This window comes from Hyaena hyaena, unplaced genomic scaffold (assembly GCF_003009895.1).
Source record: "Hyaena hyaena isolate Hyena2069 unplaced genomic scaffold, ASM300989v1 scaffold_74, whole genome shotgun sequence".
NCBI lineage: Eukaryota > Metazoa > Chordata > Mammalia > Carnivora > Hyaenidae > Hyaena > Hyaena hyaena.
The window spans coordinates 880467-903921 of record NW_024080706.1 but is presented as its reverse complement, the minus strand read 5'-3'; the positions used below and the strand labels follow the sequence as shown (position 1 = coordinate 903921).

Sequence of the window (23455 nt, the reverse complement as noted above, 5' to 3'; positions counted from 1 at the left end):
AGAAGAGGAATTTCATCTTTTACAATTTACACTTACCTATTAAATTGTTAAAAAATAATCATGTATTATTAGTATAAAAATGAAGAAAAGGAAAAGCAAAGGAAGGATACAGAATTACTTCCTAAAGATTAAAAAAGGCAAAAAGATTAGTAAGAAATTCATCAATTGTACTAGGGGAACATTGTTTAGAGGATATTCACAAAACTTCAGGATCAGATAGGAACCATGGTTGTTTATATTTTGACCAGGGCAGCCTAGAACTTATAGTAACAGCCCTCTCGTTCCATTTCTTTGTGTGTCCAACTCATTGGTCTTACTTGTCTGTGTTCTGCAGGTAACCCGGGACCAGATGAAGGTGTTTATACAGCAGGAATTTAAGAAAGTTCAGAAAGTGATTGCTGATGAGGAACAGAAGGCCCTTCATCTAGTGGACATCCAGGAAGCAATGGCTACCGCTCATGTGACTGAGATACTGGCAGACATCCAGTCCCACATGGATAGGTTGATGACTCAGATGGCCCAAGCGAAGGAACAACATGATACCTCTAATGAATCAGCTGAGCCAAAGGCAGAGGTAAAGGAGAGTGCCTACAATTATTAGTAGCACGAGCAATTGGAGGAAACTGACTGCCATGTTTATTAGCTCTGGAAATTCTCCTTTGTGGTCCCTAAACATGAGTGAATTGAAAGCTCAGATAGGGTATAAATGTTTAGATTGGTGTATAAACCAATATGGAAGTATCGGCCATTAGAGCCTGCACCCAGCAGTTGGGCATTGCAAAATATTTGTCTACCATGACTTACAGGAGTATAGTCAATAGGGCAAATACTAATCACTGTTGAGGAGGGAAGTCAGAAATCAGAGTGACAGAAGAAGGCAGTTGACAGATTCCCAGTTGTGAAATGAGCCTACAAGGAAAGTCATCATAGGGATGACAACTTGAATGAGAATATGTTAGGAAGTGGAGCATAAAGCAGGCCAGAATGAAAGGTTGTGGACTGATTTTGTGAGTAGTGGAGAGGTGCTTCAGCCTGGTTTTTATATGGTGCCAACTGCATAAATTGGGGGCATAACTGTTGGATTACAAGAGACATGTGGCACTGGATCAAAAAAATGTGAATGAGAGGTACCTGGGTGGCTCAGTCAGTTAAGCATCCAACTTTGGCTCAGGTCATGATCTCACGGTTCATGAGTTCGAGCCCTGCATCAGGCTCGGTGCTGACAGCTCAGAGCCTGGAGTCTGTTGGGATTCCATGTCTCTCTCTCTCCATCCCTCCTTGGCTTGTGCTCTCTCCCTCAAAAATAAATAATAAAAATTTTTTAAAAAGGTGTGAATGAAAGACACAAGGTAAATGCTGAATCACTATAGACATTAGTCATTGTATTCATTGTTACTTTGTAACAGGCAGAAAAGGTCTTAGGCATTTTACTAAACAACATATTCAGGCATTTGGAATACAATTCTAAAGTAAAACTTAAGACAGCCACTTAAAAATATATTATGGAGTTTATATTTCAGCACTGTTGAAAATTCTGATCAAGCTTATGTCAGAGCATAGGCTCTTCTAGAGGAAAACCTAGGGGAGTCCTGTGGACTTTACCAGGACTGCTGCTGACTCACTGAGCTTACTGCTTCGTTAGCACTCTTGCCTTGGCCTGGGAGAGTGTAGCCACAGGATAAACCAGCTAACGGAAGATCCAGGGTATAATCCAAGAGGCAGGTGTTGTCTGAGCCAACCTGACAGAAAATATAGGAGACCATTGGACAGTTAATCTGTTTCACTCATCCAAGGTTCTTGATTAATTTTCATCAGTGTGTGAAATAGATCTTGTTCTTTTCATTTTATTCTCCTCAGAATTAAGAAAGTGTGTGCCTGAGTAAGTTTCTAGATAGGAAGAGAGCACTTTATATTCAACATTTCACTTAATTCTTCTATGAGCATCCATTATCTTTGTTTTACATATGGGATATTGAGATCCAGAGAGCTGCAGCGATGCTGAGCCAGTATCAGTTAGTAGAAAATGGAGCCACGATTCAGATCGTGGTCCATCCCATCCCAGTGCCGGTGTGTTTTCCCTGCTATGTGCTGTACACCAAGTGTTCCATTTGTTCATGCAAAAAATGAAAAGAATCAGTGTCCTAACGGCTTTGCACTCCTTGGACCTTTTATAGTGTGGAGGTGCTCACTTTGTAGCTTAAACAAAAAATTTAACCAGAGTTAACTCAAGGGATCAATGGCATAACTCTGTCCCCAATTCCCCACAATGAGACCCCCACATGTATTCTGTATTGATGAGGTTTTTTTCAAAAATAAAGATTTAATTTTGAGAGATGTCCCCCTCTTTATTTTCATTTCAAATAATGAATTTAGTCCATTCCCAGCATTAACTGCCCTCTAAACACATCAGCTGCTCAGCTGAGCTATGCTTGTTAACCCCGATGGAATTACTCCTAGGGATGCAAGGCTGACAAGGCCTAAGGACCAGGCTGTGGACAGAATAAGCTGTTAAAGACAACAACAAGTAGCATTCAGCTGGCTAGGGCTCTTACAAAGAGCAGTTCTCATCTAACAGCCTCTCGTTCCAGCTAATCTGGCAACTTATTGATCAGAGCAAATCCCCAGTACGTCTCTTTTCACTCAGCAGAGGAATTCTTTTCTTCCTTTTGCATGTTCTGGATTTTTTTTAATCACCTGCATTTTGAATATGGCCAAAAGATTCTTCCCTGCAACAGTTTATTATGAAATTTTCAAACATATAGCAAAATTAAAAGAATTCTACAGATTACACTCATATACTTCCACCTAGATTCTACCATTAATGTTTTAATATACTTTTAATATACTTTAATATACATGATATATACATAGCTATCTTTCCAGCCTTCTAGTCTTCAGTGCATCTTATTTTTTGATGCATTTAAATCAAATTGCAACTTCTGATTCTGAACAAGGTAAACATATTTCACTTTATTACTTCCAGTAATCACAGCAGAAATTCCTGAACAAAATATTTAAATCAACTACCAGAAGACTCTTAAAAGCGTGGAGAAAAGATGGTCCTGACTAGAGATCTTGGGATTTGAGGAACTACATGGCAGCAAGTTCCTTGGGATTTTTCTTGCTTCTGTATATCCTGGCCTGGGTGCCCTGCAAACTGGAAATCCTAATGAGCACAGACAAGAAGAAAATCTCCAAGAAAAGCCTGCTCTCTTTAGCCAGAGGACTGGGAAAAAGGGCACTTCAACTAACAAGAAACCTTTTGACCATTGTTACTGGTTCCGAAGACACACACCATGAATAATGCTGCACCCTTCCCAGCCCCTAGCGGCGCTGCAGTAGCAGAGCCACTGGAGTAAAAACCTATTTTTTATCCTCCCCTGCTTTTCCCTGGAGTTTTTAGGTAAAAGTCTGGCTTCTGTCATCACCCCTGCCTCTGAGTAGTCAGTGGTGCCTGTCTCCCCTGGAGCCTGTGGGTAGAACTCTTATTTCTACCCCTGCCCTGCAGCATCGGGAAGGAAATAGTATCCCTCCCCTATGGAGACTATAGATGGAGCTCTAACTCCTTCTTCCCCACCCCTACGTTAACTGGACAGTATACATCCCTAACTGGGTCAGTGGGAAGAACCTTATCTTCCACTCTTAACCTGGAGGTAATGAGTTGGTGCCCCTCCTGCAGCTAGCACTGCGCAGACTGTAGCATGGAGTTTTGTCATGTGAGTGGACAGACCAAAATAACGCTGCAGAATCGTTTAAACTAAATTGATGTTTGAAGCACAGTCCACAATCCTGATCTCGGACATGTGTTCTGATTCTTCTTTTTTTTTAAACCATAATTTTTATTTTTATTTTCACTTTATTTCATTTTACTTCTGTTTTTATTGAAGTATAGCTGACACACAGTGTTACATTAATGTAATAGGACATATGTTTTGAATTTAAACAGGCTGCTAGAATAGATTTAAATAGGAATCAGATTCTTAAGTAGTCAAATGTTCAGGATACAGTCCAAAATCACTTATTATACCAAGAACCAATAAATCTCAACTCTGAGAAAAGACCATCCATAGGTGCCATCACCAAGATAACACAAATTTTGGAATTATCACACAAATATTTTAAAGCCTCTATTTAATGAAAATGACTCTGAGCAAAAATACACACTCTGGAAACAAATGAAAATTAAAAATCTCAGCAAAGAAAAGATAAAGCAGGACCAAATGAAAATTTTAGAACTGAAAAATACAATAACTGACATAAAGCATTCACTGGATTGGCTCAGTGGCAAATTGGAGACAAGAGAGGAAAGAGTTGGTGAATTTGAAGATATAGATCCAATCTGAACAACCAAGAAAAAAGAAAAATAATTGAAACTGAGTCCCAGTGACCTGTGGGAGAATAAAGATCTAACAAACATGTCACTCATGTCCAATAGGCAAGCAAAAAGAATGTGGGGCTGAAAACAATTGAAATAATGGCTCAAAACTTCTAAAATTTGGTTGAAAGACATAAACCTAGAGATTTAAGAAGTTGAGTGAACCCAGGCAAGATAAACTCTCATACCCAGACACATTAAAATCAAACTAATGAAAAAGGACCAAAAAAAATAGCTCGAAAGCAAAGTAGCCACTGAGAAATGACACGTTAACTAGTGGGAACAATAATTGGAATGAATGTGGTATATATAAGATATTTATATTCTGTATCTATTGAGGTGGGTGTTTTTCATTATTTTATTGTAATGGCTGATTATATTGATTGATTTGACAATATTAAATCAACCTTGCATTTCGAGATAAACTTCCTCTTGGTCATTATGTATTATCTGGGTTCAATTAAAATTTTTATGTTTATGTGCAATGAGAGATATACATCTGTAGTTTTATATTTTTATAACGTAGTCGTCAGGCTTTCATATTAGGGTTATCTGGCCTCAGAAAACAAGCTGGGAAGTATTCCCTTCTCGTCAAATTTCTGAAAGTTTATGTATGATTGATGTCATTTCTCCCTTAAATATTTGGTAGTGTTTACTAGCAAGATCATCTGTCCTGGAACTTCATAATATAAAGGTTTTTGGTAACCAATTTGATTTATTTAATATAGAGCTATTTTGATTTCATGTTTATTGAAATTTTAATTTGTGTTCTATTTAAGTTGTGTTTATTTAAATTCTTGCTATAATTTTCAAAGATTTTGTTTTCATTTAAGTTGTAGTTTTTAGTGTAAAGTTGCTCATAGTGTTTTCTTGTTTTTTTTTTTAACTGCAGCATTTAGAATGATAACTCATTTTTCATTATTGACAACTTGTGATTTTTCCTTTTTTTCTTGATCAGTATAATTGCTATTAATCTTGTTAGTCTTAAAGAACTTTTTGATTTGCTAATTTTATGAATCATTGATTTTACTGTGTTTTTAAGTCAGCTTTCAAAGCTATACATTTCTCTCTAAGCACTGCTTTAGTTGAATCATAAGCTTTGGCTATGTCCTATTTTCAGTATCATTCAGTTTGACATATTTTCATTTACCATATGATTTCTTTTATTTACTCATTGATTATTTATAAATGTCTAGTTTAGTTTCCAAATACTAGGGATTTTCCTATATGTCATACTGTTATTCATTTCTAATGTTTTCCATTGTGATGATCAGAGAACATGTTCTGAATGATTTCAGGCTTTTAAGATTTATTGAGACTTGTTTTGTGGCCCAGCATATGGTCTATCTTGGTAAATGCATATGTGCACGTATTTCGTAGTTTGGGGTATAGTGTTCTATTAAATAACAATTAGAATTCAGATAATTTATGTTTTTACTGATTTTATGTCTAGTTCTAAGGATGATTAAGGAATTATATATCTCTTTATCAACTTTTTTAGATGTTTTGAAAGTCTCTTTAAGCAAATACATGCTTACGATTGTTATGTCTTTCTAATGAACAGACCTTTAATCATTATAAAAGTCCCTCTTTTTCTCTCATGATACTCTTTGTCTTCATGTCTATTTTATCTAACATTAATCGAGCTGATCCAGTCCTCTGCTTACTGTTATACGTGGTATATTTCTATTCATTTGTTTTTGGTCTATCTTTTGTTAAAAGTGTGTTTCTCTTAGGCAATGTATGGCTAAGTCGTATTCTTTTATCTTCCAGATAATCTCTGCCTTTTAATTGAAGTGTGCAGCCCATTAACATTTAATGGCATTATTAACATGGTTGAATTTAGGTCAGCGATGATTTGTTTTCTGTTTATTCCTCTTGTTTTTTTCTGCCTTCTTTTGGATTTTTGGAGCTGTTATTTGAATTCCACTTTAATATACTTTTTGGCCTTTTAGCTCTATTCTTATTTTGTAGTGGTTTCAATGGGGGTTATAATATATATATTGTGATTTATGTAATATATGTTTTATATATATATCCTTAAATTTTCTATTTAAAATTAATATAATACTACTTCCCATAAGATGTAGATATCTTGAAACTGTATAGGCCAATTAATTATCTTTTTAATGTCCTTTATGTTATAGTTGTCATATGTATAAAATCTTTGTTAAAAACAGTACATGGCAGTTATAATTTTATATCAAACAGCCATACGCTTCTAAAGATGTTAAGGAAAACATGGGCACATCAGTGACCCAATCGACTTGGTTTCAGCTCAGGTCATGATCCCAGGATTGTGGGATCAAGCCCCATGTTGGAGTCCGTGCTGAGCATGGAGCCTGCTTGGGATTCTCTCCCTCTCCCTCCCTCCCTCCGTGTCTCTCTTTCTCTCTCTCTCTCCCCCCTCCCCCCCTTCTGCCCCCTGCCCCTCTCCCCCACTCACACATTTTCTCTCTCTCCCAAAATAAATATTTTTTAATTAAGGAAAATAAAATAATTTTATATCTGTATATATCTAGTTTTTAAGCAAGTTTGTGATAATAGTTGCATAACTATAAATTTAAAATCATTGAATATACACTTAAAACAGGTAATTTTATGGTATGATAAATTACACGTCAATAAAGCTGTTAAAAACAAAAGATTGTAAATATTCCACCTACTCAAGTGCTATTTGCCTTTGATTTATGAAGATTATTTTAAAACCATTCCATTAACACAGTGTGCCTGTTTTAAGAAATCTTCAGTAGGATCAATTTGATTAGGTGAAGTAGAATCGCAGAGCTTCTGGTTGAAGAAGTCCAGAGATTACAGGTTTCCTAATGACATTTCTTTTTAAAAATGCATTTCTAATAAATCATTTGGGTCCTCTTATAGAATATAGGGTACGGGAGGAGTTTCCGTCCCACTCCTATAGTTCTAATGGGATGTGCTCTTTTCCCTCTTCAAATAACTAACTAAAGTTATTTCCTTCTTAATCACTATAGAATAGTAAAAACTTATAGAGAAGAAAATAAATTAGTAGTTATCAATGGATATTTTTTCTTTTTCTCTTCTTTTTTTGTGTGTTTCTCCCCCAGCTTTATTGAGATGAAATAGACATATATGTAAGTTTCAGGTGTACAGTGTCATGATTTAATACATGTATATATTGCAGAATGGTATTACCACAATAAAGTTGGTTAACATATTCATCCCCTCATGCTATTTTTTCTTAACAGTATATTATTAGAAATCCTTCATAAACATAATGTTTGAATCTTGAATCAATGATACAAACTTAACTTTTACTTAATTTTAGGTTACTTCTGACTTCTCACTACCAATTATTACATCACAGGGCATAAGTCATAAGTAATTACTGAGTCAAAAGTATGGGCATTTTTAGGCTCTTGTACATATTTGTAAACTGTCCACAGAACAGTTATATCAGGGTACATTTTCATCACCATTCATCTCATTTTTGGGCCTGAATGTTATAAACCTATTTGCCAAAGTCAAGTACTAAAAAAATGGTGTATCTTTATTTTATTTGCACGTCATGAGCACTCCCATCTTTTGTCTAGTTTTGAGAGAAGATGGATGTACTCATGATGTTCAAATAAAACTGTCTAGTTTTGAGAGAAGAGTACTGAGCTATGTGAGATAATTTTAGGAAAAGCTCAAATGAACAAATAACTAAAAATGCTATGTTCATACCCTAAACATTAATTTTAAACTTGAAATGAGGTCTGTTTATTTCTTTGATTGTGAGTTAAGATCTTTTCTTTGAGAATATGGGTTTGTCGTTTGGAATAGAAAGTCATGTTCCTGGCATAAACCACATCCACACTGTACTGTTTATAAGGTCCAATTTCAGGATAACATTTGAAGCAAGCTGAATGTAGAATCCTAGACTTTTATATTTTATTTCTTCTAATATTTTATATGTGTCTCACTTACATCAAAGTTGACAGCAGTTTTTAAGTAACTCATCTTCATTCAACTTAGTTTTCATGTGGGCAGCAGTACTCTCCTTCAGTCACTTTTTGTTATTTGGTAAAATGTGTTGTCATCATTACAAGTTCAACCGCCATAAACAGGACATAAATTTGCTTGATTCTTGGTGAACATACATTTCCACTGGTGGAAGTAGAAACAAAAGGTGGTAGATACTAGAAAGTAGCTGACCAGCCAAGAACATATAGGATATTTGATGGAGGGATTGGAGAGCACTGCTTAATCTAACAAGTCATTCACATAGAAGCTGTTGTTTAGCAAACTCTCAGTTCTAATACTCTCTGACACCAAAATTCACTCGCCATGGGGGTAGAAATTAATCTTAATTCCTATTTATATCTTGCCTTCCCTCCTTTTGATTCTTGAATAATTATTATGTGCCTCATGCTGTGTTAGGTGCAGTGAATAAAGAGATTAACAATACACAGTTTTTGTCTCAAGGAGTTGAAATCTAAAGAGGGAGCAACTGTATGGTACCGTCACGGCTTTCTGCTGGAAGGACCAGCCCAGAAGTATGAGCCATACAGATGTGGAAGACACAGTTAGAATGACCTCACTCAATCTGTCAGTGAGGAAAAATTTCCCAGTGAGGCTTGATCTTCAAGGGTGGATAGGAATTAAGTGTTCAGAATAGGAGCGACTAGCATGCACACCCTTACATGGAAGATTAGCAAACTTCTGGGTGTCTGCTGACCTATTAAAAATTGCCGTGAGTGTGTGTGTGTGTGTGTTCTTTCATTTGTTCATTCCTTGCACAGTTGAAACTCACCTGGTCTTCTCCCATGCTTTGTGAGTGATTCTTGCTTCTGAGAAGCAGCAGAAATGAATGAATGTAAAAGCATCTTGTGCCCCATCTTCTCTGTGCTTCCCCACTCTCCCTAGAGATGTTATTAATCAGTTCAGGGAAAGTACAATAATGGGCACCATTTGTCAAACATTTATAATGTACCAGACATTTGCTTAGTGTTCTGCATGTTTTCTCATTTATTTTAACCCGTATTGCCACCCTGTGAGGTAAGAATTAGGATCTCCATGTGTAGAGCAGGGAATGGAACCTTGGAAGTTAAGGCATATTGCCAAAAGCCTTACTGTTGGGATTGACGAGCCTGGGTTTGAGACCAGGTTTCTCTTAAGAAAGCCCATCTCGTAACTGCTACACCAGGATATAGGCTTGTGAGGAGGACTCCCTCTAAATAACGGGAGAAACTTTGGCTACTTTTTTCCAAATGATTCTCCTAGACAATTATGTTTGAACATCCAAAGATAATTGAAAAATTATGTTGAGGTTTAATTAAGTCATTGATAGTTATGTAACTCATATTAAGTTTAAATTCTATGAATTTTCTTCTTATCAGATTATAGTTCCCATAAGACGTTCCAGTCGATCATAATGCAAAGAAATCTTCTGCCATCCTTATGCCCTCTGTTCACTGCTCGCCCCACTTCTCTCTTGTTAGCATGGGGATGATGAGCGCCCGACCAAGACTGCAAATCCGAAGCAGTCTGCTAAAAATGCCCTCCTTATCCAGCCTCCAGTGTATAATCTGACTTACATCACCTATCTGGCTATAGCTATCCTTTTCGGCCTGTGCCTGGCAATCCCCCTTTACCTCAGTTGCACTCCCAACCTTCCCGTCCTCCACCCCCCCTCCCTTGCCCAAAACACACACAAACACAGCCCCATTCTCTAGTTACATGAAACTCAAAGTTCCTTAAAAATACTTTTTTTAAATTGCTGTGCCTTTGTTTGTGCTAGTGTGGTGCCCTTCCCACTCATCTTCTTCTGCGGTCGACCTGGGAAATCCTGCTTATCCTCAAGGGCCAATATAAATGTCACCTTCTCTGTGAAGCCCTCCCTACCCCCTTCCTCAGAAGAAACAGTGTTTGTCACCTCCCTTCTGACTCATAGAACATTGTTTATTTCTTTGGTAGAGCCCTTGACACAGTTCATTTTCTGTCTCTTTCTGTCTGCTTCCCCTGTTCCTGAATGGGAGCTCTTAGGTTGGATCGTTATTTGTCTTTAACTCTCAATGCCCACATGTAGTAGTTTCTTAATGATCACACTGAATTGTTACTGAACTTGATAACCTTGATTAAGTGCATCCTATCTCTTGATGCTTGATGTTTATACATATATATTACCCCCATTGAATTCTCACACCCCATGTATATTGTATTACCCCTGTTTTACAAAGTAGGAACCCAGAGTTAAGTGAGACAAAGTAACTTGACCAGGGTGAAATAAGTGGATGAGTCAAGATTTGAGAGTGTCTGACTCCAGAGTTCATTTCTTTATACCAACAAAAAGAATCAATCTGATAAGTTCCCCAGGGAGTTAACCAACAACTAGGAGATAGATTCTCTATTGAGACCAACTCTGATGGCTAAAGAGAAGCATGTAAAGTACCCTGTCACCAAAAGGATGAGGTCCCTTGGAAAAGATTTGACAGTCATATGATAAGTTTTATTTGAGGGGCACCTGGGTGGCTCAGTCGGTTAAGCATCCGACTTTGGCTCAGTCGATCTCACTGTCTATGTCTCGGTCCAGGCTCCAGCCCCTAGAGCCTGCTTCAGATTCTTGTCTCCCTTTCTTTCTGCCCCTCCCCTGCTCACTCTCTGTCTCTGTCTCTCCAAATAAAATAAAGACATAAAAAAAAATTAAAGAATAAAAATTGTATTTGATCACAAGAAGAGGCTCAAAGGACTCTGTTCTGATCGCTGGTAAAGTTAGGTTCAGAGACTGCAGTACCTGGACAAATAACCCTCACATACTGTTTTTGCAGACAGCGATGAGAAAAAGAGAAAAGCCAGTGTTGGGCTGAAAGATGTTGTGGTTCATCAAATGCCAGAGCTACCCTTTTACAAAGGAGAAGACCAAAGGTCCAGATTCATTAATTAACTTGCCCGAGGGCACATTGCTAATAAATAACAGAGCTTGGCCTAGAATCCCAATTTTCTGAGTCTTTTCTACCATAGTGTGCTCTATATTAGAGTTGCTATGTTCATGTTTGGAGAAAAAATGCTGGACCATGGCAGAAATGAGTCTTTGAAGGAAACAGCTTGATGCCTTTGGAGCTGGTCAGCTTTTGCCTAAGACCTGATGCTATTTTTGGGCTCTCGGTTGGCTCAGAACTAAATACTGTCAGCCATACAAATAAAAAGGCAAGGCTATTATTTGGGCCTCCTAGGTCTGTGCATTCACTTATCTGCTTGCAAGGGCAAATTATCAGCTCGTCTCCGCTGGGCAGTTCGAGCATAGGATTATATTAGCCCTTGTCTTAGCCCTTGGACATCTACTGGTGTGTCTCTGTTAAAATAAATGCACAAACTGTGTGTGTCCAGGTTGCCAGAGGAGAGGGAAAAGAGAGAAATCTAAATCTGTCTCCACCAATGCCGATTTCTAATGCTGTGTCTTTCTGTTTCTTTTCAGGGTGACGAGGAAGGACCCAGGTAAGATCACATTATTGCTGCTTGCCTGTTCTCAGAAATGAAGGAGAGTGACATTTGTGGCCTTTTAATGCCCCATGAAATATGGACAGCCAAAGAACAGCACAGAAAAGGGATCAACATCTTAAGCCAGGGCTTTGAAGATCTTATTTTGTAAGACTCCCATCTCCCTCCCTATCTATGCCATTTCCTGCCTGTAGCCTTCAGATAAAGGTAGACTTTAAAGTATGTAATGACAGTAACTTCAGAATACCTTGTTAAGAAGGGTCGGCACTATATTTGAATGGTAATTAGGCTATCAGGTGGACTGCCTAGATAAACTTTTGCATTGTTCTTTCTTGATTGGAATTGGATTGCTTTTTTTTTTTTTTTAATGGGCTCTGGATCCAATATTCTTTATTTCTGACGTATAACATCTTTGTGTCCGACTGTAGACACCTATACCATGAATCCTATGATATTACGGAACTTTGTTTAGAAAAAAAAAAGATCTTTCTACTTCTGTATCACCACATGAGATTTGAAAGCGTGTTTCATTATTGCCTCAGCCTTGCAGTAAATCTGGAATTGGTTTACTTACCTCTGCTGTCCTGCTGCTCAGATGGTGAGAACGGGTTCTCAGAAATGCTGCGACTTTGCCATCAACACAATCAAGGAGCTTTTGTGCAAAGTAAAATACTATGTCCAGATGGGTCCCCTGTGTCACATAGGATCAACAAGGACTGTTAAGGCTAGGGGATAGCAGTAAGTTCATTTAGGCTGCTGCTATGCTAGCCTTAGTTCTAGAAGAAGTGCCCCTTTTTTCAAAAGAGATTTTAAGTAGAATTCCAATGTACAAACCTAGGGTTCCTCAGAACTCAGTTTGAAAATCACTTATCTAGTTCAGATTTCTCATTGAAAGAGCCTAAATGACTTGTCCAAGGTCCCTTCCTGGAACCAGCATTCGGTCCTTTCTTGGTTTCATTTACAAACCAACATACAAAGTTTCTTCTTTTTTCTTGTTCCATCCCCACATCCTGAGCCTCTTCCTTGGTGCCATGTTGCCCCACATCTGTCTCTCCTGGTGCTTGGAAACTGTGGTTCTCAGCCTAGATCTCTTTGTCTACTGTGGCCAAAGCCACAGGCGCCCTGGCTTTAAAACTGCAGAGCCTCCAGGAGTTTCTTCAAATTCCTCTTCCAGTCGTTCATTCTCAGAAACAGACTCCCTCTGTGTTGTGGTTCATTTATTTCCTCCCTCCCTCCCTGCCTCTCCCCTTGCCTCCTCCCCTTACCTCCTCCCCTCTCTTTCTTTTCTTATGACCTACTATGTGTCAGGCACTGTGCTGTATCCTGGGTATTCAGTAACAACTAAGACAGACGTGGTTCCTATCCTTGTGGGAGAAACAAGCGTATAATCGGGCCCTTATACTGTAGGAGAAGTGCTAGGATTAAGGGAAGTTTAGGCTGCTTTAGGGAGGCTCCCAAGTCAGCCTTGGAGGATAAGGGAAGGCTTTCCAGAAAAGTTTCCATATAAACAGAGCTCTGAAAGATGAGAAGGCAGGCAAAGGAGGAGGAGGGGGTAGGGTTGTTCTAGGTAGAGGGAGCAGTTTGTGGAAAAGCTCTAGACAAGAGAACGGTGGAGGAAAGAAAGCGGAATCCAGATCATTTAGGGCCTTAGAGGCCTCCTAAGGTATTTGAGCACTAGCTTGCAAGCTGTGGGAAAGCATTAAAGAATTGTAAATGGGAATTGACCTGAATAGATTTGCGTTTTGGAAGTCCCCCTTGCATGCCCAAATTGGAAGTGGATTAACACCAGAGCCTGGGAGACTGGTTAGACTAGAGTCTTGAGATAGGAGCCTAAATCCCCATCTTCCCTGGTTATTGACCAGGTTTCTACCATTTTGCATAGACCTCTGGTTTCAACAGACTCTAAATTATCTCCTTGGCACTCCATATCTCCTACTCTCAAGGCCAGCTCTAGCTCCTTAAAATCCAGGCCGAGTTCAGCCCTGGACCTTCTTCGTCCCCAGAAAGAGCATTCAGACAAGACCAATATAATGAAAATACCTTAGCAGAGGTGATATGGATTGGAGGAGCCTGATTAGGGTGAACACACTCATCTTGTCATGATGGCTACATGTCAGAGTCATGTTGAAGAGAATGCAGGGACCTTATGAAGAGATTAACTCACTTCAGGTATACTATTTAGTGTAAGATACTGGTTGTAGAGTTTAATTGTAGGTACCTTCATGTCATTTTGACAAGATAGTCATGAAGCATAGTTTGTTTACTAGCAACCAGATGTCAAGCTGTCTCCCTTAAGCCAGCCTGTCACGGATGTTGTGGTTCTGTTGGACCAGGACTTGACAGAACCCTTTTGTGGTGCCATGAGCACTTGCACAACATGTTCTGATTTGGCGGAAAGGGGAGTCAAGTTTTCTTTTTAAACTTAAATTTATACCTGTTGGTTCCATTCAGCTTGTGTTAAACTACCATTTGTCTCAGTTAATTCAATTAACACTTCAGGGGAGATTGCCTTTGATCTGAAATTTCTCTCATTTATGATATACACTTTACCACCCCAATGAGCCAAACGGAGTCTTGTTCCAAAGGATTCTGTGCTGCTGGCAGTATTAAATGAGAGTTTGATGTGTGAGGGATGTAGAGAGGAAGTGTGGGTCTGCCTCTATAGGGGCCGGAAGAGCAATGAACCGGAGGCTCTGTGCAGGCTCCTTGGATGATTATACCTGTGTCTCCTTTGCTGGCATTCTTTCCATACAACCACTGTCTGTCTGCACGTAAGTCGGGCTGCTCTCCACAGTGGGAGCGACAAAGGAGGTTTCCTGTCTCCTGTTGAAACCGATCTGTCACAGGGCTGTGTGTGCCCCATCTCGGCTGGGGTCTCCCTGCCTTCTTTCCTTTCCATTCTGACTCCCCAAGCCATTTGACATGACATGTCTCAATATTGTGCTTTTGCTCCTAACTGTTCTTTGCCCTGAATTTTATTGTGTAGTTGTCCTGCTATTTAATAACAATAATTGTAGCTGTCGCTTATCGAAGGTTTACTGTGTACAGCGTTTTATATATATCCTCATTTAATCCTCATGTAAAGTCTGTGATGTGATTATTATCTCACTTGTAAAATGAGGAAATTAATGCTCAGAAGGGTGAACTTGCCCTAGATCACAGAGGGAGTAAGGTGCAGAGCTAAGGTGTGAATCCAGTCGGGCTTCGGGGTGCATGCCCTCTGCCGCCATTTGGACCATCTGCCTCCATCCACCAGCGCCCTGCTTTCCTACCTGAGAGCTGTGGAAGCCGGGAGGCTAGCCGCACACGCCTCAGACGGTCCCTCTGCTCCCGTTCTCTGACCAGGGACGGCTTCCTCGCTTTGACACTGAATTGCTGCGGCCTGTTTTCTGCAAGCTACCTCTCTTCTCCTCAGCCTCTGTCGTTCTAAAGGGATGACTCTTCATCTCACCCACCCTTTCAGGGTCAGCAGCAAAATGGGCCCTTTCAGACTCCCTGGGGAGCAGGCAGCCAGGCCTTCCTCTCCCCCCCCCCCCCCAGAATTCCCTGCCTGTTGCCCCTGCATCTGGTGGTCTACTCCTCAGATCCGTGCTACAGCTACATGGATGGTGAGGACCCTTGGGGGGCATGGAGGAGCGAAAGTCTCATGTGTACAACATGGATGGTAACCACCGTGGAGTCATCTTTTAAGAGGGTGTCTTTGAAGCCCAGAGTGATTTTTTTTTTCAAGCAAAAAAAGCAATTTACACTTTTGGCAGCAATTTTCTGTCTTCTGTGTGCTATTACGGGAGATCTTGTGTTCACTCCCTCACAGATCAGCTCCTCAGCTGCTGCTGGAGCCCGCTGAGAAGTAATGTATATTCCCGGAGAGGGGGTGGCAATAGATGCTGCTCCCTCAAAGCTGCTTTCTAGTGGGAGGAAGTCAGAGAGGGAAGGACCCCGAAACTCCTGTGCTTGGAGGACAGAGGAGCAAGATCAATATTAAATCTGGATTTGCTATTGAGATGTTCTGTGATATTTTTTTTTAACTTAGGGGAAAATGGCTTTTTAATAGTAACAGCCATATCTGGGACTTGTGTGGAATTTGTCATCTTCAGAGCTGGCTCTTCTTCAGGCAAAAAGCTCCTGCTGAGATCCGTGTGAATCTGACCCATGCTGGTTCTGTGATCAAACAGGCAGCGAGCTCTGAAGGATTAGGAGCTCAGGGAGAGTCAGCAGACCTGCCTTCTATTCTTGGTCTTCCTGAGACTGACCATGTGACCTTGGGCTAGTCATTCAACCTCGTTTCCTCCATGTCATCTGTTTTTATTTCTCTGTAAACACTCGCCTTTCCCCTTCTCCCCACCCCGTTTTTTGGGGGATGTTGTTGTGTGAAGCAATACAGTCTTCTATCACATATGGAGTGGAAAGAATCTGTTTCATATAGAGTCTGTAATTTAGTAGATTTAAAAAAACTCTTCTCAATTTTGTTTCTTTTAACATTTTCTTCGGGCTGTATACAAGGTACTCTCCCTCACCCCCAAAATAGTAACCATATATTCTTAGACATGACATCTCTCCTCTGACAACTTAGTTTGTAGAGATAAAAGGAACTCAGTCAGTGATACACTTAGGTTTCTTTTGTCCTTTGATTGCAAATTCATGATTTGGTTTTTGCTTTGTCTTCATTTCGGAAGACCTAGCTAGAAGCCAAAGAAAATGGCTCAGATACTTGAGATGTGGGATGGAGTGATCAAGGCTGTTTACTATACAGAAGTGGGGTCCTAGCATCTAAGCTGGCCTTCTGAATAGAGAATCTCTGGACTGTTGCATTCCCTGTCACAGAGCCTGAGTTGACTTTGCTTTCCCCTGCTGAGGTGGATTGTTCATCCCCTGCTCACCAAGGTGAGGCATGGAGCTCTGCTCTGTGTCATGCTGCCTCTCGGTAATAAAAGCAAAACTCCCTTGCTAACATAATTGATTTTCAGATACACACCCATGATAGTGACTTTAATAGTGACTTTATTTTATCTTACGCATATTGGTATGTAACCAGAGAATCCAGGCACAGCTGGAAAGTTTAGCCAGGGTACCTCTAGTTTACCTCCATCTGCCTCACATTGGAAATGCTGGCCAGGAACAGCCGCCTGCCTCTTCTGGCTGCGTAATGCTGGCAACAGGAGCCTCAGTAGAAAGGGGCTCAGGTATCCCTTTGCACGCTGTGATTTTATTCCAAACATTTACATGTGTTACCTCATTTATTTCTTGTATCAGTCGTCCTAGGTGGCTAATACAGTATCCAGAGCTGCAGAGAGGTTATACATACGTGAGGTGGCACAGCTGAAAAGTGGTAGAACTGGCATTCAGACTCCAGTAGTTTGACTTGAGCATGCGGACGCTGAACCACTGCAGTCATGGCGCTCTGTAATAAGTATGTGGGGTGTCAAGTAGTTACAGTCAACGCAGAACGGAGAATCAGAAAAGATGGCATTTGTGCTGGACTTCGAAGATGGTTAGGGGTAGGCTTTTCCAGGTGGAGAGGGTAGAAAGGCCATCCAACCGAGGGACCAGTGTGTCTCAAGGCTCAGAGGAAAGACACAGGTGCTGTGTGGGGAATGGTGAGCCACTGCATGGCTGGACTGTGGCGGGAGGAGGGGCTAAATATGGGTGGGTTCACTTTAGGGAGGGTCTTGTGTGCTTTGCTGAGGGCCAGAAGGTTTGTACTGCCGCTTTGCCCTTTGTAGAAGCTGACAGACTTCTAAATCTTGCGGGTCTCTTCCTGCAGTTGTATCTCATGATTTTTTATGGGTAAATTGTTTGCTCTCTTGTGCCTCAGTTTCCCCATCAAAATAGCACACCCTGTTATCCTTAAAGGCAAGTATGCTGTGAAGCATTGCAACTGTTCTTTTGAGTTTCTTTTTTTAGATGGAAAAACAAGCAGCTGAGCTAAAGTAGCTGAAGAGGGAAATTGTTTGTTTGATTTGTATCTTATAACCCTATTTTGACAGCTCCTGCCTTCCTCAAACTTAAAATCAGGTTTGGAAAGTAGTTATCTAGCTCCACATTGATAGAGAAAATGAATACTAAAGCCCCAACATTTTCCAAACAGATCTAAGACTAAAGATATTTTTTAAAACCCAGTCAAAGAATTAAATCGATGTCACATTTGTGCCTCGGTTAGATCCAGTGCTGAAGAGTGTGGCTGGAGTCTAATTATCTTCTTCCATATTTGTCTTCAGAGTCATTTTGGACCGGCTTTAAACGTAAGCTGTTTGAGGAAGTCACTAAACTCCAGTCTGCATTTTAGGAATAGCTAAATTGGACGTCATTGCTTGTGCCCCCTCCCCTGGGGCAGCCACAGCAAAATTGTTGCTCATGGTGTCTTTTTCATTTTAGGACAAACCTGCTAGGCTCTAGCATCTTCTACTTCCTCCCAGTGAGAGTCACGCAAGAGGTCAATAATTCCATTTTCCCAATAGCTTACAAGGATCCTTCCTTTTTTTTGTAGCCACGTGTGCCTGAACTGCATTCACCTCTTTACCCAGAAGCCCACAGCATCCGTAACAGATGGTGGGAGCAGGAACTGGTGTGTTTTTGTGATTTCCTTTGTTGCTCTTTCTTTTCTCCTTTAAAGATGATGTGAAGAGTCAATAAGCATAGTCTTCTTTAAAACTAGAACCCAGGGAGGTAGCTTCAGAACATTAAGAAAGGTGGCCAAAGGCCAAGATGAAACTTGGGCACCCTAAGTGGTGAGGTCTTTGCCAAGGACCAGTGTTCATATACGTGCCTTTTTGGACCTAGGACCTAACTATTAGTGTGTGTATGTTCATAAAAGAAATACTTCCTTAGCCACAAGCAGGGGTTTCAGGGAAGAAAAGCACCTTCTTCTATAAATATCTCATTTCCTCCCACTCCTTAGCACCACTACCAGTTGTTCCCCGTAGGTTGTAGTGTGGTTGTAAAATGCATTTTGTTTCCTTGGTGAGTACATGTGGCCTTCCCCTCTGGTCCCGTCAGTTCTATTTTTTTATTTTAATTTATTTATTGCTGAAAGAGAGAGAGACAGCATGAGCAGGGGAGGGTCAGAGAGAGAGGGAGACACAGAATGTGAAACAGGCTCCAGGCTCTGAGCTGGCTGTCAGCACAGAGCCCGACGCGGGGCTCGAACCCATGAACCGTGAAATCATGCCCTGGGCTGAAGTCGGACACTCAACCGACTGAGCCACCCAGGTGCCCTCGTCAGTTCTATTTAAAGGACTGTGAAGGAGGGCGCTTGTGGGGATGAGCACTGGGTGTTATATGGAAACCAACTTGACAATAAAATATTAAAAAAAAAAAAAAAAGTTTTATAAATAAATAAAGGAGAGTGAGATTGAGCCTGAGGAACACAGGTCAGAGAAAGCAAGCCTGCAGGAATTGCCCCGGAGGTGGGAGAGAAGCGTCTCTCAGCTGCCCCCTGGCTGCGTGGGGCGGGGGGTGGGGCCCCCACACCTGAACAGGTGCTACCACCGTAGGACCAGGGAGAGCCTGCCACGCTGCCCGCCCTGCCTGCCTTCCACACTTGTCCAGGACTAACGGCGATTCAGCAGCTGCAGGGCGACTGTTTCTGTGCTGAGCGTCAGACAGCAGCTAGGTCTACACAGAGCACTCTGAGCTTTAAGCCAGTGCCGTGAGGTAGAGTATTCCTTTCTTTTTACGGAGGAGGAAAGTGCTCCTGTAAGAAGTTACGTGAGTAAACTGTGATCACACCATCAGAAAGTGAGTCCATCAGGATTGGAACCCAGATCTGTCAGGCTTAAAATTCTGTGCTTTCAACCACTGCACCAGACTGCCTTTCTCAGGAGATGCAAGATTGCTATCTTCCAACATCTTGACTGGGAGTAAGTGACAAGGCTGCAAGGATTTGGCATTTTTATCAGAAAAATTTTTCATTTTCTTTGTTGAATGGCAGCAAGCATTTTGCCTGAGATGGAAGTTGATGTAGAGCTTGCCAGGAAACTGCCTGAGGGGGAGCGAACCAGAACTTCTCTCCCCAGACAGGTAAACACGAGTTTACTCCCTGGCTTTTGTGGAGCCAGCAACTGCCATCTCCTCTTCTAAAAGAGCCACTGTTCACCCAGTGGCAGGTGCAGGCCAACTGTTGTCATGGCAACGGCAGGAGAGGCGAGCATGTTTAATTCCAGAACTGATAATTAACTGGGGGGTGCGGAGGGGGGTAAGGAGAGAAATGGGGGGGATTATTGTTTCAGGAGGGAAAACTTAGCAATTACCAGCAAGCTGCATAGATGAAAAGGCCAAGCACAGACGCCCCTAGAATTCAGTGCCCATCCTCTCTGGTTAAGAAGTTTTGAGACACTGAAATGAAGGGTCAAGTCCCCAGCCAACCAAGACACTTTAAGGAACCAGATGAGGAAAGAAGAATGTTACATAGGCCGGGAAAAGAGATGCAGGGGGTCAGATGAATGACTACCCTAAATGACAGCACTCATCCAGAAGCAATCCAGAAGTGCTGTCTAAGCTCTGTGGGAAGAATTCGTGCTTGGGGAGAGAACAGGGCCTGAAAGCACACCTGGTCTGAGTTTGTACTTCTGTGTGTGGAATGAGGGAGAGTGGCTTAATAGAGAGTGAAAGGAAGACTTGTGGAGACAAGGCACTTGTTGAGGCACTTGATCATCGTGGCTGTTAGTCTATAAGCCCTCCGAGATTATAATATTGAAAGTAAGCTAAACATTCCATGTGGATTATGCATCTCTTTTAATCCTTACAGCAGCCTAGCATGAAGGTGTTTCCTATTCTCATGTCAGACTTGATCTATTCAGTACCTTGCCCAAGGTCACAGAGCTGGTAAATCACTGTCCTGACTCCTATTGTCCTATTGATTTGTAGTTATAAAATAAAACCTATATTACTCCATGGGGAAGAATCAGACTTAAGTAGATATGAACAATTTACAGTAGAAAAGGAAAATTATATATATACGTGTGTGTGTATTTTAGTGGGCATAAGGTAAGCTACAAAATAAGAATTACTGAATGAGAAATATTAGAGAATGTCTTGTGCTTCTGAGGTCTGTCACACTCCTAGCTCACAGATTACCCTGTGTCTCCAGTTCTGACCAGGGGAATAAGTGTGAATCAGGGTTCTTTCCTATCTTGTTCTATTTTTTTAAGTTTATTTATTTATTTATTTATTTTTACAAATGTGGGACTCGAACTCATGATCAAGAGTTGCATGCTCTTCTGACTGAGGCAGCCAGGCACCCCAATGATGTATTTTTTTTTTTTTTTTGAGAGAGCACACACGCACACGCACAGGTGGGGGAGGGGCAGAGTCAGAGGGAGAGACTGAGAATCTGAAGCAGACTCCACACCCAGTGCAGAGCCCAGTGCAGGGCTTGATCTCACAACTAAGATCATGACCTGAGGTGAAATCAGAAGTTGGACGCTTAACCAGCTGAGCTACCCAGGTGCCCACCTAATGATGTATCTTAACCAACCTTCCTTGGTTTATGTATTTTTCACTGGGAAAAAATGTCATAGTGTGTAGCAAGACTTTCCTGTTTCCTCCGTGTGTGTGTGTGTGTGTGTGTGTGTGAGAGAGAGAGAGAGAGAGAGAGAGATGGGGGTGGGTGGAGAGGGCGAAAGGACCAGGGAGAGAGAAATGTCACTTTAAAATGATGAGTCTCAGGGGCACCTGGCTGGCATAGTTGGTAGAGTGTACAACTCTGGATCTTGGTTGTGAGTTTGGGCCCCACATTGGGTGTAGACATTACTTAAAAAACAACCAAAGTGATGAATCTCAGTGGAGAGAGAAACATAGCATTTATCCAGCAGCATCGGCAGAGCACCTACTTTCTTCCAGGTACTGTCTTTGGTGCTAGGAGTACAGCTGTCAACAAAACATTCAAGGTCCATGTCCTCAATGAGGCTATATCCTAGTTATATCAAGTAAGGAGTGAGAAGTGAAAGTGGTATATAATTTAACAACACATTTTAAAGAAATCCATTAGCTCCTCTCCTAAAACCAACTATAGGAAATAAAACTTGTCTAGTCCTTCTGGCTGGGAGGAAAATATGTAGAAAGTAGAATAGAAGAGAAGCATAGGTTGATAATCACTACTTAAAACTGTGAGCTTCCCCTCGATTTTCCAGAAGTTCGACAAACTCTAAAAGGTTAATGTTGCCTTTGTAAGTGAAACAATTAATATCAAAATTTGGGAATTCAACTGACACAATAATTATGCTGGAAAATGTAATTTTGCCTGCATAATAGAGGTGGGATTATTTCAAGGAGATCTCATTAATGTGCTGCTCATCAACAAAGAGCAATGTAACCTTTCTCTTATTAGATTAGTACAGGGTCATGATGCAAAAGGCTGTGGGAACAATTCTCAATCTTTTGTTCTAAGAAAATAAATTAAGCACTGTCTAGAAGTCTAGATATGGAAATTGAAATCATTGAAGACAGAAAAACAGTGTGGCCACTCATACTGAAATCAACATAACCTTCTTTCCTTTCTGTAAGTTTTATTCCTTTATCCATTTATTTAACAGATTTTACCAAGTGTCTACTATGTACCAGGCATTGCTAGATGTTGGAGCTATAGTAGAAGTCAAAACCAAAAACAGCCCTTGTTTACATATAGTGATCAGTCTCTCCTCCACATTTCAGGGGCATACATCTGTTCTGTCTGCTCAGCTCTCCGCAAGCTTAAAGAATCAGCAGCTCATTAAAAAAATGCATGTCACGTGCAATTGTAAATGGAAATCCCCCAATGCCAGGCTTCCCAGATATAGTGGACTGAACACTAATTGTTGACTTACCCTTCTAAAGTAGGGGTTCCATGTCCGGTAAGTGTGCAGCGTGCTGCCTGTGTACCCACGCCTGGAGCTCCACAGGTACCCTGGTCCGATGAAGGGTTCGACAGCCTTGTGATAGTGGGACTCACCTCTGTGTTGAACCCAGCGTTCCCAAATTTGCTGACTATAAGGCTCTTTTAACTCCTGTCGTGTAAGTGTCCCCTGGCAATAGTGTTCCTCACCTGGAGCAATGTAGCTCCATCTCCACTAGACGTTGAGACCTGGTGCTGACAATTGGCCACTCAAAAAGGGGGCGTGAGACCTAAGGCAGTATATTAAGAGTACACATCTGTCAGGCTGAAGTCTCCCCGTTACTGTATTTCACATCAAATAATTGGGACTTCTGAACTGTGATCATTGATGTAATTTATTTCCAGTACAATTGGAAGTGTAGTTACGAGGGGTACAGATAATTGAAGCTGATACACATTCTTGGGAAAAAGAAGCCTAAAGAAAGGGTATTTTTTTAATTGACATGAAAAAAAACCCCTGGGTGTCCATAATTCCATTAAAAATAAGATAGCCATCATAAATAATATTTTTGTTCTTTTCATCTCAGTGTAATTCCTTTCACCTTTTAACAACAGAAAAAAGTTGCAATACCAATGTATACCAAGCACCCAGCACCTTGCCTGGTATGGAGTCGACCCTTAAATATTGGTTGAGTGAAGGAATGAGTGAATAAGACAATGATAAGGAACACTACTAAACAGAATAATGTAGAACAAGGTCATTTTCTGTTTGTTTTAAGTCAGCATATAAAGTAGACCTATCTTTTATCATACGA

At 40.8% G+C, this 23455-nt stretch overlaps 1 protein-coding gene across 2 annotated transcripts in view; it reads left to right on the top strand.

Annotated features, from left to right (window-relative positions):
• Nucleotides 1-23455, top strand: part of TRIM44 (tripartite motif containing 44) — a 106523-nt gene that overhangs the window by 42730 nt on the left and 40338 nt on the right. For both annotated transcript variants that reach the window (XM_039233320.1, XM_039233321.1), the window contains exons 3-4: nt 335-574; nt 11808-11827. In XM_039233320.1, coding sequence (XP_039089251.1) covers nt 335-574; nt 11808-11827 — 260 coding nt within the window. The remainder of the gene's footprint in view (nt 1-334; nt 575-11807; nt 11828-23455) is intronic.